The 18,488-nt window shown below is 43.9% G+C and overlaps 1 protein-coding gene across 2 annotated transcripts in view; it reads left to right on the top strand.

The window, feature by feature from the left end:
* Positions 1 to 16,586, top strand: part of LOC147432160 (uncharacterized) — a 61,238-nt gene extending 44,652 nt beyond the window's left edge. For both annotated transcript variants that reach the window (XM_086492149.1, XM_086492150.1), the window contains 4 exons: positions 14,350 to 14,403; positions 14,500 to 14,568; positions 15,892 to 15,975; positions 16,053 to 16,586. In XM_086492149.1, the coding sequence (XP_086348275.1) occupies positions 14,350 to 14,403; positions 14,500 to 14,568; positions 15,892 to 15,975; positions 16,053 to 16,217 (372 nt within the window). In that variant the 3' untranslated portion in view covers positions 16,218 to 16,586. The remainder of the gene's footprint in view (positions 1 to 14,349; positions 14,404 to 14,499; positions 14,569 to 15,891; positions 15,976 to 16,052) is intronic.
* Positions 16,587 to 18,488: the final 1,902 nt, after the last annotated feature.

The following is an 18,488-nucleotide window of genomic DNA, read 5'->3' as shown; positions in this document are numbered from 1 at the left end:
ACATAAGGTCATGGTAGAAAGTCATGTCCCACCGTATGCAGGGCATCGAGTTATTGATGCAACAGTTAAAGCGGTAGATACATTCTTCTATTAGCCTACCTTGAGGAGAGATGTGGATGCCTTTATGCGAGCATGCGTGATTTGCCAAAAGGCAAGTTAGACAGGCAAAAGGCACTAGGGCTGTTAGAACCGTTGCCGATTCCGGATAAGCCATGGGAAAGCATTGCTATGGCTTTTATCTTTAATCTTCGAAGAACGCCAATAGGGAATGATGGTATATGGACCATTATTTGCAGGTTCAGCAAGCCAACCCATTTTATCCTTGTTAGGATGAAGATAGAATTTGATGAGATGGCACGCTTGTTCATGTACAATGTGTTTAAGTACCATGGTATGCCACAATCGATTGTCAGTGATCGTGATCCTCGCATAACAAGTTTGTTTTAGAGAGGATTGTTTGAGAACATGGGCACTACGTCCAAATCCTCTTCTTCCTTTCATCCACAAACTGTTGGACAGTCAAAAGAGGCTAATTCTATTGTCTTAGATATGCTCAAATGCTATGTGTCGGATAATAAGGGCAAGTGGGAACAATATTTGCCTATGCCTGAGTATGCGTATAACAATACGGTGCATTCGTCGACTGGCAAGGCACCTGTTGTTGAAGGCGGAAAAAAAGTTCCTCCCATTTTGCATACAAAGGACAAGATCTTTGAGGCAGATCGATATATTGAGAACATGGATGAAATATACAAGAAGGACCGAAAAGTTAAGGGACAGGTTGCAAGACGCTATTTGGTGATGTTCAAGAATTATCCACCTATGGATGCAAAGTGGATGGAAGAGCATGAACTATCAGAGTCACCAAATGTATTGCAGCTTTACCTTGAGGCCTTTGGGTTACAGCCTATGTATGCCTCAACCCAACGTCAGCAAAGGAGGGGTAATGATAGAGCTAGCACATCAACTGTACATATGAATTTAGTGTAATAGATGAAAATGACAAAAGCATGAAGGTCTCATTAACTCATTTCTATCTATGTGTTACGACCTTTCTTGCGGATACATGCGATGATAAAAGAGTGCTAACAACACAAGATCATCAACAACATGTATTTATGGTATGCAATCGAGGACGTTTGCGATTTCAAGAGGGGGGTATGTCACGAGGACGTGGCAACTGATAACTATGTCATGAGGACGTGGCAATTGCTAACCTTGGTTGTTGGTTTCTTTCCAATGATTTTTGTTTAATTTTTGAGACACTCTCTTTTTGAAGTTACAAATGGTTGGACATTGTATGGCCAATGTGAACGGTAGTTTCACCGGCAGACGGGAAGTTGGTCGGCACTAGAACTCGTACAATAAAAGGATGTCTAGGCTCACTTCAAGATCCTGTAGGTCCCCCGCCTCGTACTTAGCATGTTGGTGGATACTATGAAGTGAACTCAATTAAGGCACAATGCCAAGGTGGGATCACCAAAGGAAAGTACCCGGTAGTTGGGCCACATTTCAATTTTGGATGCGGTCCCAGTGGGGATAGATAGTCAGATGACCAGTGGGAGTCCAACTGAAGCATCCCCTAAAATTTAGGAAACTGCTATTTTAGACCATGAAACCTGTTCGCGTCATTACCTCCGGAATGACAAGGGGAACATTTTAGAACTCTACTGCAAAGTCAACTCGGCAACCAATCGGGAGATTTTGAAGTGGCAACCCCGAAACGGGAAATTGTGTGTAAATGTGCCAAATGGCATGTTTTGGTGCACTTTTTTCCTCTTGTAGCAAGAAGGGGCGCTCGATTTCTAGGTGGGAGAACTCATTTGCAATTTTTTGTTACAGGTTAAGAGCTATTGACTACAAGCTTTCCCTCTCAGTGTAGTGCAAGAAGTCATGTCCTGCACACCTCACAGTGATCTCTCTCTCTCTCTCTCTCTCTCTCTCTCTCTCTCTCTCTCTCTCTCTCTCTCTACGTGCAGTAATGTGATGCCCCTCAAGAGGGCTCTTCATTTGCTCATGTACAGCTCTGTGGTCATATGCGTTTTTACTGAGGCGAGATCCTCTCTGAGCAGGAACAGGAGTAGCTAATTGCTGCTCTAGAAGCAAGCACCGGTGAGGGTGATAACGTCACCGTATAGGTGCGTTTTCAGCGCTGGTTATGCACTGAATTTGGATTGTTATTCAGCCATATGGATGCTAGAACCATTGGGAACAATGCCCCATTGTTAGAGGACAATTTAGGGACTGTTTAGGGCTGAAAACAGGGCTAAAACCATTGAATACAGCGTGATGAATTTACTGTTTTTGGGTAGAAAACAGAGGGTTTATGTCAGTGGAAGTGAGTTCTAGCAGGGGAATTGGTTTCGGGCAAGTTTTGGGGTTATGCTGCCGAAATTTTGCCAGAACAGTGGTATCTAGCTGGATAGAGGTAAAGAATTCCCAGGACTCTTCTTCGTAATTTACCCTCTTAAAGAATAAAGAAATACCGAAAGGGGTGTCAATTTTGGGGCCAACAGGTTGTCGGCGTCTACTCGGAGCATTCTAGCTTCCAAGCCGTGTTTGTGTTTTAAGTGGTAATTTCCATTACAGGTTCCTTCTGCAAAGCTTTTTGTGTCCTAAAGTCTAAAGTAAAGTAAAGAATTCGCATGAAAGTCACGTCTACCGCCCTACGGGGGGCTCTGCTTTGCTGTGCTGGGTCTATGATCCTCGACCCCCCTTGAGAACAAGGTAGAGTAATGACCTGCTAGGCTACTTTGGCCCGAGCTATCTGAGTGTCTCGCCTTGACCAAAGAAAGTTCCTGATCAGCCTCTCTACCTGTCTGATGCATGAGCTCGAAAAGATCCAGCAAGACGTAATGTACCACATAGTAACCAACAACACCTAGTTGGCCACTATAACTCTGCCTGCCAAAGAGAGCCGTACCGAACTCCAATGTAACAACGTCCTCCTGATGGACAGGAGGAGGGGAGCCACTTGTTGCATAGGAGACAAGTCCAGGCCAACCTGACAGCCCACGTAGCGAACTGCAATCCTTGGGGAAATCCATCTAAAACCCTCCCTTGGCAACCAATGAGGCGTAGGAGCACTGCCAACCCAGAAAGCCACTGTCTTCCTCCAGTTGATCAGTGCGCCTGATGCACAACAAAACGTCGCTAGAGCTTGCTCACACTTGTGCAGGTTGGCCTCCTGGCCCTCCAAGTACAAAGCTAAGTTGTCTGCAAACTCAGCATCCAGTAGCTCATCGCCCAGAATATGGAGCGCTAAGCCACGCAGACCAACTTGCTGTGAAACCAAGAATCTGCTCAACTTGAGGACAGCCCTGTCTAACCGAGCGTGTGAGCATGAAATGGTCTCCTCTACCTCGTGCCAAAAGCACTTGATTGTGTGTACGTCTTTAGAGAGTTGACACACCTTTGATCCAAGCATATGAGAAACCCATCCTGCGTAGAGTACCCTCCAAGAAGTCCTAGTCAACTTTGTCGTAGGCCTTCTCAAAATCACCAGATCCTCATCTCAAAGGCGCAAGGGCAGACGCCTCCCAAAAAGTGAAGATGTTGTCAAGGATGCTGCGCTCCTTGACAAAACTTGTATGGGTCCATGTATAATGCTCTCTAGAAGTGGTTGAATCCACAAATGTAGAGCCTTGGCTAGAATTGTGTAGGCTGAGTTGAGGATGGTGATGGGTCGCCACTGCCGAATCTCATCCAAGGAGCCACCCTCCTTGGGAATGAGGTAGATCAAGCCCTCACTCATGCTGTCAGACATCTCTCCTGTGTGCAAGATGTACTAAAAAGGGTTATAAAGATCTGAGCCTAGAAAGTCATAGTACTCCAAGAAAAAACTGGGAGTCAAACCGTCCTCACCAGGGCAACTACCTTGGGGAAGTGCTTTGAGGGCCTCATGGAGCTCCTCTAACTAAAGAGGCAGCTCAAGCCTCTGGCGCATCTCCTCAATCACAAGACAAGGCATCTGCGCCGCCCAAACCTGCTCTCTGTATGTATCCTTATGCTCTGACCTGCTTTGCTGATAGCAAGTCACGGTAAAAGTCAGTAGCAACTGCACGCATATCCTCTGGCTGTGAAGCCACTGACCGGTTAGGTCTTCTCAATTGGCTGACACTTGTGTGCGCATGGCAGGGTCCCACTGCCTCAAAGAACGCCCCAGTCACTCTGTCACCCACTTGGGTCCATTGAGATGCCTGTCGATGGAAAGCAAACTCATGTTGCCTCTTCTCTATGCTGGCAAGCTCCTGGCGAGCCTGCTGCAACTGCTCCTCTAACGAAGGACTATCTGAGTGCTGCTCCTGCATCCTCTGCAAGGAAGCAACGCCTTCGAAGATGTTGCTCCTCCTCCCTCGCTGTAGCTAGGCGAGCCTTAGACTCCTCAAGAAAGAAATGACTAAGCTGAGCAAGTCCAAAGGCCACTCTGTTTCAGCAGGAGAGTCGTGTGTGTCCAAGCCCTCTGTCCATAGAGCCACCACTCGCTCTCTGAGCGAGTGGTGGCTCCAACAAGATCCTCTCAGGGATGCGTAGCATCGTGCTCCCCTTCCTCTGTCTATCTGTCACAGTGAGGATCATTGGTGCATGGTCCGAAAAAGATGTCCCAGCCAAAATGCAAACTGACCCACCCAAGTCATAGATGTGGTTACTGGCGTAGAAGCGATCTATCTGAGATAGATTCGCTCCTCCCACTCTGTGGTCCGAGCGAGAGAAGGCCAAGCTTTCTAGGGGCCTCACAAAGCCAGAGTGTTGCCAAACATTTGAAACCCTCAAAGTCATACATAGCCTCTCCCAAGCTGCCAACTCAGCCCTGTGCAGAGTAGTATGGCTATCTCCAATCCTGTGAGAGGGGTCCTTCAGTATGTTGAAGTCACCCCCAATGGACCATTGCTTTGCATGTGGTAGAGACTCTACAATGTGAGACCAAAACTCTGCATGTGTGCTTGCCACATTGGGTGCATAGATGTTCAAGAAGCCCAAGAGGCAGCCTTGAACTTGCATAGTAATCCACTGAGCCCTGCTAGGCACAATAATACCTCTGCGCACAATGGCATGCTGCCAAGAGTCCGCAATAGTCATACATACCCCTCCCTAGATACCATCAAGTCCAAATGCAACTGACCAAAATGTCTCATATCGCCAATGCAAAAGCTGACCACAACATCTAATGCGTCTCTCACAAAGTTGATGCTCCTGTAGCATAAGAAGATCAATCTCTCTGCCCACAAAGCATCACTAAAGCTCCGGACGCAATTGACCCCGCTGACGTTGAAACTGGGGCCCACCTAATCCCTGCACGTTCCATGAGACAATCCTCATGGAGAACGAGAAAGAACTGATGTTGCAGCAACAACTAACCGCACTATCTTCGAGGCTGGCTTGGATAGGGAATAATCCGCATCCGAGCGTCCCCGAGATAAGCATGACTGCAAAGAGTGTCTAGCCCAGGCCCAAGAAGAGTGTGGCGTGCGCAGGGAAACGTCCTTTGTCCAAGAGTCCTCATGTATGTTTACATAGCATGTTGGGCTCTGCGTGTCAGCAAAGAAGTGTACCACAACGTGTCTACATCCTGCCGAGTCTGGAGGTGTCATTGAGAACTTGGCCAACGGGCATAAAGTCTGTATTAGGTCTGTAACCCCTAGGTCGTTAATGTGGTGAGAGAACTCGAGGGCCTGTGCCTACAGCCACTCCATCACTGAGTCCAGAGTCCACTTAGACTGATCCCTGCCACATAGGGGAAAAGAGAAGCCAACCGTTGTGTCCAGGGCCTCTATCCCTCAAGCTGCAAGGAACAATACATGGACTCTAAAACAATCTGCCTCAAATTCTGGTGAATTGCCGAGAAACCGAGTGAAGTCGTAGGCGAAGGAGTCCCACCTACGACGAATGTCGAAGCTCGTAAGTCCACGAGGAACTGCTGCAAAGAGAGACGTCTGCACCAGAAGGGGGGTTCGCAAGAAAGGCTGTTCCTCTCTCGCAAAGCGACTCGTGGCAAAAGCAGCGTCACCATGAAACGCGTTTCGATAGGTCGGGACAGGCAAAATGTTTTCGCTCAACAAGTGAAACACAAGCCATTTCACTAACAACAAGTTACTGTAGTTTTAGTTTAAAAGTCGCTAAACGCACGTTTTCGTCTCACGTTTCACTGTGCTCTAATTTTGGACTGAAACGTTTCGTGGTGCTCTAATTTTGGACTGAACCCACTGCTACTAGCTTGGAGCTTTGCGATCACCCGGAGGGCTAGGTTGACCTGGTGGCCCCTGTCGACCCCGACCACGAACCCGTTGTCAGCCAATGGAATAGGGATATTCATTCTCTTTGTTCTCTAACTTGCTCCAAATGGAGAAGTCCGGGAATAGGGATATTCATTCTATTTGTTCTCTAACTTGCTCCAAATGGAGAAGTTTGGGTCGTTCGGATACAAATTAGGAAGTGATTTCAGTTCTTGGTGATATACAGAAGTAACTGCATTCACCCTAGGCCGTCTAGACAATGCGTCTGTAGCCACATTCTTGCTCCTAGCCGTATGAAGAATCTGGAAGTGAAACATGGACAAAAAGTTAGCCCATCTCATCTACTTCTCAGATAATTTCCTTTGCGTAAGGAAATACTGCAAACTCTAATGATTGGTTTTAATCACAGAATCCGCTCCTAGAAGGTAATGCTTCAAGGTAGGCAAGGTGTTGATCATAGCCATAAGTTCCTTCTCGTAGATCGAGGCATGCAATTCTGCATCCTTAAGCCATCTACTTTCATAAGCCACCGCATGGGCTTCTTGGTTAAGCACTGCACCTATGCAATCACTTGAAGCGTCGCAGTGAACCTTGAATGGTTTCCTTAAGTCTGGTACTATTAAAATAGGTCCATGGCTTAATAGATACTTTAGCCTATCAAAGGCACCTTGTTGTCTCGATCCCCATTTGAAAGGGATCTTCTTCCTTGTCATAGCAGCCACGGTACGGTACAGGACGTTTAATACGCGGTGTATAATACGCGTATTACACGTATTTTTGAGAACCAAAATTAAAATACATCAACTTTTTTAGATATGATACTTTTAGGACAAATGAAGCGGGTCATGCACCTCCTCAATGCCTCTTCAATGTTTAATCATAGCATACATAAACAAGCATCATGAAGCTCTAAAACACACTTGATCAACTCAGAGTTACCGGGGAACGCCCCCTAGCCCCCGTTCCGGCGTTCCGGGGGGCAGTTCCCTTCCCGAACGTTCCGAAACGTCCCGGAACGTCTGACGTTCCAGGTGACCAGTGCAAACCGGAATGGCCGTTCCGGAACGCCCCCGGAATGTTCCGGAATGCCCTTGGAACGGCCAACGGCTACAAACAAATTTGGCAAAAATTGGAAAAATTGAAGTAAATGTTTGGGCTTCTTTTTGAAGTGTGCAAGGCCTCAAGGACTCATAAAATGCACCCCCCTCCCCCTTTCTCTCCACAAGCTAATCCTCAAGGGTCAAGCTCTCTCCCTCTCACACTCTCAAGATCTCTCCCTCTCAAGACTCACTCTCTCAAGGCTCAAGGCTTCAAGCCTTCAAGCTCTCTTCCTCTCCCTCCCACTCTCTCAAATCTCTCCCTCTCCCTCTCACTCTCTCGAGTCTCTCCCTCTCACTCTCTCAAGCTCTCTCTCTCTCTCTCTCTCTCATCTTCATCTAGTCATAGCAAGGTTGAATGGTCTTCAAAACGAGTTTTTTGTGAGTATTAGAGTCAAAGCACTCTAATACTCCTTGTATTTAAACACAAGGAGCTAAAAAATGCACTATTTGGGTGTTTTTTAACCTCCCGTTCCGCGCTGTTTCCGTTCTGGACCCCTAGCCGTTCCCCCGTTCCGCGGGGATTCCGTCGCCGTTCCCGTTCCGCGTTCTGGGTAACTATGGATCAACTAGCAAAAGACATTAGAATAGAATACATTGTGAGCAAAAAAACGTTATGAGACGTACTATACGTTTCAATACGGGACGTCTCGTATTCTAAATAAAGTACGTGTATTATAGCTGCTATGTTCCATGTTAGGTCATGGAGTGGTCCTGCTACTTGAGCAAAGCCTCAAATAAATCTTCAATAATAGGAACACAATCCCTTAAAGCTTCGTACATCATGTATCGTAGCGGGAGTTGGCCAATCTTGTACGACCTGGATCTTTGCAGAATCCATACTCGCTTGGTTGTGTGAGACTATATGACCGAGATAGTGTATCTCAGTGATAAAGAACTCACTCTTCTATGCGTTCGCATGCAACTCATGCTTTCGCAATTCCTGAAACACTATGTCTAAGTGCTTCCGATGTTCCTCCTCAGTCTTCGAAAAGACGAGTATGTCATCAAAGAACACTCCTGTAAATGCTCGGCGTGGGCTGAAAATTTGATCTATCATTTAATTTTGTGGCAGTAGCATTGACCAAGCCGAAAGGAATTACCAAAAATTCACGAAGTCCAAAGGTTGTGCAAAAGGCAGCCTTATGGACATCCTCAGGGGCTATGTGTAATTGTATCCGCTTTTTAAGTCAATGCGACTAAGCACCCTGCAATTTGTCGAGAATATCATCAATCCGAAGAATCTGAAAGCGATTCTTGATAGTGATCTTGTTTAGAGATCGATAGTCTGCACATTCGAAACATGCCGTCCTTCTTCCGCACCAATAAAACTGGAGAGCAGTAAGGCAAAGTACTTGGTCATACTAGACTTTTTTCCAGAAGCTCGTTGACTTGCTTTCAAAATTTTCTCTTGCTGAGCAAGACTAACCGTGTAAGGGGGTTGGTTTGGGGGAGAGCTACCAAGTACGAGATCAATGCGATGATCTTCCGAACGTTCCGGAGGTAGCTCATCTTGCAGAGTATTCGTGAAGCAATCTTTATACTTTTCAAGAAATGGAAAAGTATAAAGAAATTGAAAACGTTTAATTTCCAAACTAGAGAGCTAACCCTCATTAGTTTTATCATTTTCACGTGCAAAAATTAAGCAAGCAGAAGCACACTTCTCTATTTCCTTCTTAATGGAGATATGGCTTACAATAGGGAATAGCCAATCCCTTGCATCAACAAAAAATTTAATGTTCTTGCCCTCATGCTCAAAAGCGAGGGTCTTTTCTACATAATCCGGGATCGTTTGCATATGGTAGTTCCATGGCATACCCTAGATGATATCACATCCTTCGATGGGTGCCATCAAAAAGCATTCGCGGTCCTTGTGCTCAAAAATCCGAAGATTGAGCTGTCCTTGCATGGGAGTTGCATTGGTAGTCAACTCCTCGAATGCGGATCCAAAAGTGGCCGGAGTTCCAAGCGGAGCCGGTGTGAGGCCCAAGCGTCGTGCAGTTTCCTGTGAGATGAAGGTGTCCGTCGATCCAGGGTCATAGACGGTCAACACCCGTTGGTTATTCACAGATCCCTAGCCTATAAGGAGCTGACGCTTCCCTGATTATGGGACTGGATGGAGTTTGAGATATGATAGCATTTGTCATGATTGTATTGCATCTTTTCCTCAGTTTTTGGAGCTCCACCCCCAACCCTTGTATCACTCCCCTCCTCCCTCAACCATTACATAGGATAGTTACTTTTACTTTTGTATCTTTTATCCTTTACGGAAACACAGAGCACACCTACCCCATGTACTTTGATTTGTCTCATAGGCCGATTTCGGCCTCTTATAGACGTTAAAAAAACCCTCTCTCTCTCTCTCTCTCTCTCTCTCTCTCTCAAAAAACGCAGCCGTTTTTTGATCTAGTAGACAGCAGTCCTCTACGCATTGATGTAAAGACAGAAATTTTCAGAGTTATGGAAGGCGTTTCTGTAGCAGCATTTCCGAAGTGAACAGGTTCAACAAAATTGATTCTCATCTCCTATTTTACATACAATGTCTTCCGGCACTCGCAAGGGTTCTTCTTCTTCAACAAGGTCCACAACCATTGTGGAAAATGATCCAAAATCTCCTAAGTGTGGAGATAGCAGCACAACCACCCAACCAACGACATCGGAAACCATGATCATGGCGTACTTGGTATCATTGCAAGAGACCGTAAACAAACAAGGCGAAGACTTACGAGCACTTGCAATGGAGAATGGCACACTAAGGGTACTTGTGGTTGAGAATGAGAATCTCAAGAGGACACTTGAGATGCAAACAACACGTTTGATGCAACTTGAAGAGGAAGTCAAGGAATGTAAACGCTCTCTTGTGGACTTGAATGCTTTGAAGGAGCGGATGAGCAAAGTAGAGCATGACCATGTATTGAAAGAGGAGAAATTTGACACTATGAGCCGGGATGTATGCGACATGAAAAATGTATGCACAAACAAGTCTTGGGCTGATGTATGTGGTAGCAATGTGGTTTCTAATTCCTCACTCATGCAAGCTATGGTTGAAACAAAAAATGTTGAGAATGTGGATGTGGAGGAGTTGAAGGAACGAGAGCGACGTTCCAAGAACATTGTTATTCGTGGAATTTCCGAAGAGAAGTTAGAGACACCTCCTTCTCTTGCCATTGTTATTGAAGATTTCTTCAAAACCCACTTTGACATGTCCGGAGTTATGGTCTATGGAGCACATAGAGTGGGGAAGCAAGGAGCTCCTCGCTCGGGAGAACGGCCAATTGTATGCACCATGCCGGATGAGACCAAGCGAAAGATTATCCTTGATAATAGTTGGATCTATTTGAGGGATACAAAATGTTTTGTATGTGAAGATCGCACTATTAAGTAACAAAATATGCGTCGCAAGGCATATGAGGAAAAGAATAATAAAACAAGGAGATCTCTCATGAAGAAAATGTGCCCAAGGAGGAGGCAAGTCTCTCAAGCAAATAGGGATGCGTGACCTATGAGACCGAGTTACAATTGAAAATATGCTTTTGGAATTGTAATGGATACCCATGGAATGCGGGGGTTGGCATTGACGAACTAACAAGCAAAGCCGATGTTGTACTTCTTGTTGAAACTTGGGAGCATGATACACAAAGGATTAATGGCTTGGAGGATTACAATGTACATTCATTGATGTGGTCAAAGAATCTCAAGCAACGAAGAGGACAAGGAGGGTTAGCATGTATGGTTAAGAAAGGATTGGAAGATTTTGTATCAATTGTGAAAGATGACAAGTACAAACGTTATGTATGGTTGAAAATTATGACACCAAAAAGAGCACCCATTTTTGTAGCCGGTTGCTACATTCTTCATCATGATTCTCCCTTTTATGCATGCATGGATAGAGATCAACCATTTTCTGATTTGGAAGAGGACATTGCTTATTTCAAAGGTGAAGGTGATGTTATTGTATTTGGGGATATGAATGCTCGCACAAAAACATTGCAACATGATACTCAACAATTTGATATGCCATACATTTCAAGGGAGTTGGAGGAAGTTCACTTGTATGATCGTACTTCAATGGATGAGAAAGAGCCGGATCACTATGGAAAGTTACTTTTACATATGTGTAATAGCACGGGTATGCTCATTGCCAATGGTGTGTCTTTGTGGAGTGGAACCAATGGATTTACACGTAGGAGACATAATGGGGATAGTGTGATTGACTATATGCTACTCTCTGAAGCCATCATGTATCGCATAAAGAGTTTTATGTTTGGTCAATGGACTCCGGAATCCGACCATCGCACCTTATGTATTGACTTTTCATATGGAGAAGCAACTAAGCATGATAATCTCAGCCAAAGGAAAGAGAAGTTATCACTATGTATGGATTTCAAACGGGCACCAATGTACATTGAAATGGTTGAGCAAAAATTATGGATGACAAAGCTTCAATGTGATGCACCATTGGAAACTAAATGGGAAGCTTTCAAGAAAGCTATTTGTTCTTGTGCGGAAGAATGCTTTGCCATAAAGCATCTCCATGGTATCAACAAAGATAGATCACGCAAAAGGTGGTTTGATAAAGAATGTCAAGATGTTCGAAAGTCCTTGATAAAGCTTGATGCAACTATGGACAAAGACAACTATCAAAGTCATTTGCATACATACAAGGCATTGATTCAAAAGAAGAGAAGAATTTGGGAAGTAAAGCAACAAGAATTACAAGTCCAAGAAAAGGCACATGCATGTGGAAGATTTTGGAGAAACTTGAGAGGCAAGCGGGTTGAGAATTTTGGTAACTTGAGTCTAGTGGATATGTACACACATTGTAGGCAATTATATGAGCAAGCAAATACTGAAAAAATGCCATTTTATGGTTCACTCCCATGTATGCCGTCTTTTTTTACTATTGAGGATGTATGCGGTGGGCTTGAAAAGTTGGCCACTCGCAAAGCGGGAGATCTTCAAGGTATCAAGCCGGAGATGATCAAATGGACGGGAGATTTTACCCATGAGTGGATGTGTGATATGTTCAACCTTGCACTTCAACATGGTATGCCTTATGATTGAAGTACTACTTGGGTTAAGCCTTTGCATAAAGGAGGGGATGTAAAGAATGTAAGCAACTACCGGACTATAATGATTGGGTCTCTTATGGCAAAGTTGTTTGGGTACATAATGGAGATGAAATTGAGTGATTGGGTTGAAGAGAATGACAAGCGTGCAAAGGGACAAGCGGGTTTTCGTCGATGCCATAGCACCATTTATCATCTTGTCACTCTTCGTGTTCTCATGGAGGAAAGTCGGTTGAAAGGCAAACGATTGTATTGTTGTTTTGTGGACTTTAAAAAAGCCTTTGATATGATTTCACGTAACAATTTATGGAGAAGGATGGAAGAACTCCAAGTGCCAAGTGAGTTTATGCTTGCGGTTTTTCGAATCTATGAGAAGGTGATTTGTCAATTGCGCATGGGAAGAGAAATTTCAGAAATTTTTGTAAGCACTATTGGGGTTAAACAAGGATGTCCATTGTCACCAACTCTCTTTGGTCTATGCATCGATCTATTGGAACAAATGGTACTTGACTTTATGCAAGAAGAAGGCATTGAAGAGGTCACTATTTGCAATGTGGTAATCATGCTTTTGTTGTATGCGGATGTAGTGCTTCTAGCACACACTTTAGAAGATGCACAAAAGCTTATGGTTGTCCTTGAGAACTTTTGCTTGCATAGTGGGCTGATTGTAAATGAATCCAAAACAAAGGTTATGCTTGTGAAAACCAACCATAAGGAGAAGCCATGCATTGTGTACAACAACGAGACACTTGAAGTTATTGAGAGCTTTAAGTACCTTGGCCTTGAGGTTCTATCCAATCACAAGTGGCATGAATGTGCTATGCGTCGTTTGGAAGCGGGAAAGAGAGCATATTATGCATTTGAGAACACGTGTAATGTGGGAAACATCAAGTGTTGGGTTCTCAAGAAGTATCTTTTTGATGCATTGGTGACACCGGTTCTTCTTTATGGAGTTGAAGTGTGGGGCGGGAGCATCTCAAAGTCTACTTGGAAAGAGTTTGAGAATGTCCAAAAGCGTTTTCTTACAAACTTTCTCCAAGTTAAGACACAAACACCATATATGCTCCTACTTCTTGAGTCGGGATCTCTTCCAATTGAGGTTATGGGCATGGAAAGGGTTGTGGAGTACATGATAAAGATGCGTCAAAACCCCTCACATCGACTTCCTACAATTGCATGGGAAGCAAGCAAAAAAGTTCAAAAGACGCATAAAAGCAAGATCTTGAGCACGGGATGGATGCAAGACATAAAGAAGTGGTTTGGGAGATGGGATGCATTACACTTGCTACATGATGCTTCAATTGACTCTCAAGTGAATGAAGCTTTTCTACAACGCCAATGTATTACGGCTTGGGAGAAATCCGATGGGTCACGCTTCATACATTACACCACCTATATTGCCCCCAACTACAAAACCATGTTCTTCGCTGAGAGAGGAAACCGTACTCACACTTACATGCTTGAGCCTATTCCCTTGTCCGCGGTACGCACTATCGCAGCAATTCGGCTTAGCTCCCATTTCCTTCAATGCGAGATAGGGCGTTGGGGCAATGGAGAAGAGTCAAATCGATTGTGCACATTATGCTCACTGCAAGTTCGAGAGTATGAGTACCACACACTACTAGAGTGCTCAGCTTTTGATCACATCCGAACTTGCTTCTCTCACATTTTCAGCCATAACTTAGACCTACACACTTTCCTCTCCCAGCCAAAGTGTGGGCTCTCCATTGCGACTCTCATCACTACAATTTTGGAGCATCGAGAGTCACTCATCAGCCATACACATACTACATCACATGATATTGGAATTAGATTTGATGCTTCTTAATTGTTTTTTTATAAAACACTATTCATGTTTGCAGTTTATCTACATATTAAACAGATATGATTGCGATTTATCTTTTGAATGCTATTGAATGCTGATTACTTATTGCAACTACGGAATTTCAGGGTGCTGCAGCTAAGTTAAATGAAGTTAAGGAACTACGATACAGTGCAAAAACTGTGAGATGCTTCACTTAACCTTGTATCCTTGTTTTTTTGTAAACAGATTTTTAGTATGAGATCTGTATCGAATATGTAGGCTTAATTCTTTTGTAGGAGCCAAAAGACCTCAAAATGAAAGTGCAGAAGGCAAAGCAGTTTTTGGAGCGAGGATATAAAGTAAAGGTATTCTCATTTATTTCACCTCTTTGTATTGCAATGGAATGGTTTCAATTAGTTTATAATATTGAAACTTTTTCCGAGCCGTAAAACCTAGTATTTTTTCGTTTTAGTTTTTCATTAACAGCATTCTTAGCAGCACGTCCTTACAGTAACATAAGCTCCAGTGGCAGACGAGGTAGAAGTCTTGCGAGTATATGGAGAACTATTTGCGCGAGAAAACCTAGCCAAGTAGACACATGAGCAGGGTAAAAAGCCACTGTAGGTCTTAGGGAGGAGACTAAGAGTATTCCTGTCTAGGTCTTGGAAGTTGGAGAGCAGTTGACTATCCCCAAAGAATCTGCAAGCATGGGAAAATGCTCTCAAATATGTTTAGGAAATTGCTTCACAGTAACCAATGCGGGGTGGGCCATTTATGTTTAACGATGTCTGACAATCTTCATTACTGGATCATGGCAATACATGTATCAATTATCAGACATAAGAGGAACTTTCTAACAAGGCATTCTGTGCAGCCCATTATAGACCCCAAAAGCATGTATAAATCTGGTATTACACAACACAACGACTCTTTCTCCATGCTAAACAAAGCCACCTGACTTTCTGAGAACTTCAATTTAGAGTCAACTGGAGGCAAAGGAATGTCAAATGGGTATTAAGGTTCCGGTGATTTTCTTCCTTATGACTGCTTGCAAAGTTTCTGACACAAACAGCTCTTTCGGTGAGAGGTCCTCCTACTGTTTGTCCAAATTTTGTTCCAGTGCTGATCATGCTTTCGAGAATGATTATATCCTTGCTGCTAGAGTGCACATGAGAAGAGGATGCTTTCAAGTTTGTACTACTGCATGACACAAGTTAAAGACCGCAAAGTTCTATACTTCAAAAATCTGTATCTCAGTTCTGAAGGAGTTTTGCACAAAAAAGGTATTTGCAGAGAGCCTGACCTTGCTCTCTACTTCGTATGCAAAAGCTGTAGATAGCTGAAAAGCCTGCGTGAGAAGCTGTTATAGAAGAAAATTGAGGAAAAGAAAATCTGTTAAAGAAGCCTGAATGGAACAACAGAGAAAAAGAAAACTTAATGATGAAATGTGAGCAACTGAGGAGAGATGCCTGGATCACACCCGCATTTGCACAGAGTATGCCCTCTGCCTGACACCTACACATGCATGCAGAACTAACATACTTTCTTACTCGTACATAGTACAGTGAATCATGCAAATATCCATGCAAGGATGGGTGATAGGGAACCAAGGAGGCAATGGGATGCGATGTTTATGACAGTAACATAGCACTTGCTAGTATTGATAATATCTCTGTCTTTGTTTGCAGTTTGTGGCCAATTACAAAGGTTTCATTGAGGAGGAGGCAGACAGACGGGAAGAAGGAAAGATGATTGATAAAGTCATTTCCATGGTAAGGGTGCATCAGTTGCATGAGATACTTTTTGCGTCCATGACTTGGTCTCTGATAGTTCCAATGGTCATGAACAGTTGGACGATATGACGGTTATAGAACAAGGCCCAAGGTATGAATCACGATTGGTTTGGGTAATGTTCAAACACATGAAGTTTGGAAAGGTGAAGCGGAAGAAGCCACCAAAACCTGCACAGGAGGTTGATGCAAACATGGAGGGAGCTCTAGTTGGCAATGGGTAACTACAGCCTGAATAGAGAGTAGCAAAAGCTGGAAGCTACGTCAAGTTGGTGTATAAACTTGCCTGGCCAGTAGCTCAACCTGAATTGCTTTATCGGTATAGTGCCATTTTTTATTGGTATATGTTGGTATAGTGCCATTTCTTATTGGTATAATGGCTTTCAGGCATTCTGGGCCATTTTTAAGAGACTAATCTTGCTCAGCAAAGGGTACCTTAGTCTAGATTCCCACGTTGGCTTATTGAGGCAGTGTGATGCTTCACGAAATGAGTAAACCAGGGAGAGAGTTTGTTTCTGATCCACCCCTTTCTCCCATACTGTTTGGGCGCACATACCATTAAGAGTGAAGAAGCACCTGCACAGATTCTGATTTGTTCTTTGAACTTTCTCTTCTTCTTCTTCTTCGAGGTCTCTTGAAATTGTTCCTACGACGTTAAAATTTCTCCTCCTCTCTCTTTCTCTCTCTCTCTCTCTGGAACAGGATTGATTTCTACTAAAAACCCTTGATGATATTCCAGGTCAAGTTCCGAAGGTAGTACAAACCGATAAAAGGGGCCTTATTGACTATGAGCAATGGAAGAGCCAATAAGCTGATTTTGCTAAAAAATATTGGTACACATTGGAGTGTGGGCCATAAGCAAGATGAGTTGTAAGGCTAGAAGATCAACACATTGTAAAACAGGAACACGTAGCCAACGGAAAGACCTCTCCTAAAGAGACTAAAAAGAGTCTTGGCCTCCATGTGTGTGCATGCGCCCATGGGCATGCTTGCGATATTCAAGACAAGTGATGCCGCAAAAAAATGGCAATTCAAAGATTTTCAACTACAATGACCTCTTCAATCTTCCCAATTGTATTTTTCAACGTTCAAGCTCTTTTCCTTCCCAATCTTCAAGAGTGATTATCCCCCGTGTAGAAATATTTCTTATAGTAGAAGGAAGAGTGCAAGTAGCGGTGAATCTTCCAAGGAGAGAGCCCTAATTATAGACTTTTTCTCTATGGAAGTGAAAAAAGAATTCTTGAAGAGGCGTCGCACATTGAAGAAAACGGGGATCTTTTTGGGAGATGATTTTACATTAGCAAAGCTTGGGATAATGCGAGAGAGAAGCGAAGCTTGCATTCTAGCTGGTTGTTTCATTATGGAGAGACGCCCCGCATGATGGTGGGAGACTTATGGGACCACACTCAACTTTGCTGCTTGGAAGTGTATTGGGTCTCTGAGACTGGATGTAGGAGCCTTTGAGGACAGTTTCATTGGGAGGGATATTGTATTTTATTCAGAGACGCATTAGGCACCGGGAGAGAGTTTACCACATGCTAGTGGATATAGATGGGAGTCAACTAGTAGAAAGGAGATGAGATAAGAGCTCAGGGGACGAGGGTCTGGAGAGGAGTGGCTGTACTTACAGGGAGGAGTTACAGCCGATGATACAAATTGCTCGCAGAGATGATCAGGCTAGGTATATGTGGGTGAGACTGAGGACAGAGACTCGCAGATATGCTATATGTTGTTTTGCACCTAGTACGTCACCTTATGCAGGGCCAAGAGGGCAATCGCCATGTACTAGTTTGGATGAGGATATTTGTAGTTTTCCAGAGATGGGGATGTCACGATTTTGGCTGACTTCAATGCAAGGACAGCGTTGTGCCAATCATTTTTCTACGATACCTCTGTGGAATGTTGAGAGAGCTTAATACCACTGACATGGTCTGGCGAGTATCACACGATAGAAGAAGAACAAGAAGATTGTTTTAACGTTGTAGGAAACTATCTCAAGAGACCTTAAAGATCTATCCGACGAGGAGAGTTGAATTAAGACCTGTTATTCAAGAGGGCAGATAGAGTATGGCAGATTTCTTTCTGAGATGGGTGATGCACATGGTTTAGCCATCTTGAATGGTATCGAGAGATTCGGTGAGTCGAGCGGAGGCACTTGTTCCCTCCATCGTCATGGAGCTAGTACAATGGATTATGTCATGACTACACCCAGCTTCATCCCATGTATTGATGATTTTGTGGTAGGCTGTAATCACTTCCGATGAGAGTGTGTAGACTGATCACCCTCATGATCGGTATGCGCTTGAAACCCTTAATGCCAGATCTCATCCATGTTCGTCAAACAGATCAACTTATCATTTTCATGCTTCTTGATTTTGAGAAGGCTTATGATAGAGTAGATTGGGGTTTTTTGAAGGGCACTATTCAAAGGATGGGTTTTCCCTTGCAGTGAATTAGAGGTGCATCTGCATTATATCATACTACTGCCAGCGCTG

Source organism: Adiantum capillus-veneris, chromosome 20, assembly GCF_014529385.1.
Source record: "Adiantum capillus-veneris isolate H3 chromosome 20, ASM1452938v2, whole genome shotgun sequence".
Classification (NCBI taxonomy): Eukaryota; Viridiplantae; Streptophyta; class Polypodiopsida; order Polypodiales; family Pteridaceae; genus Adiantum; species Adiantum capillus-veneris.
This window is presented reverse-complemented; position numbering and strand designations above follow the sequence as displayed.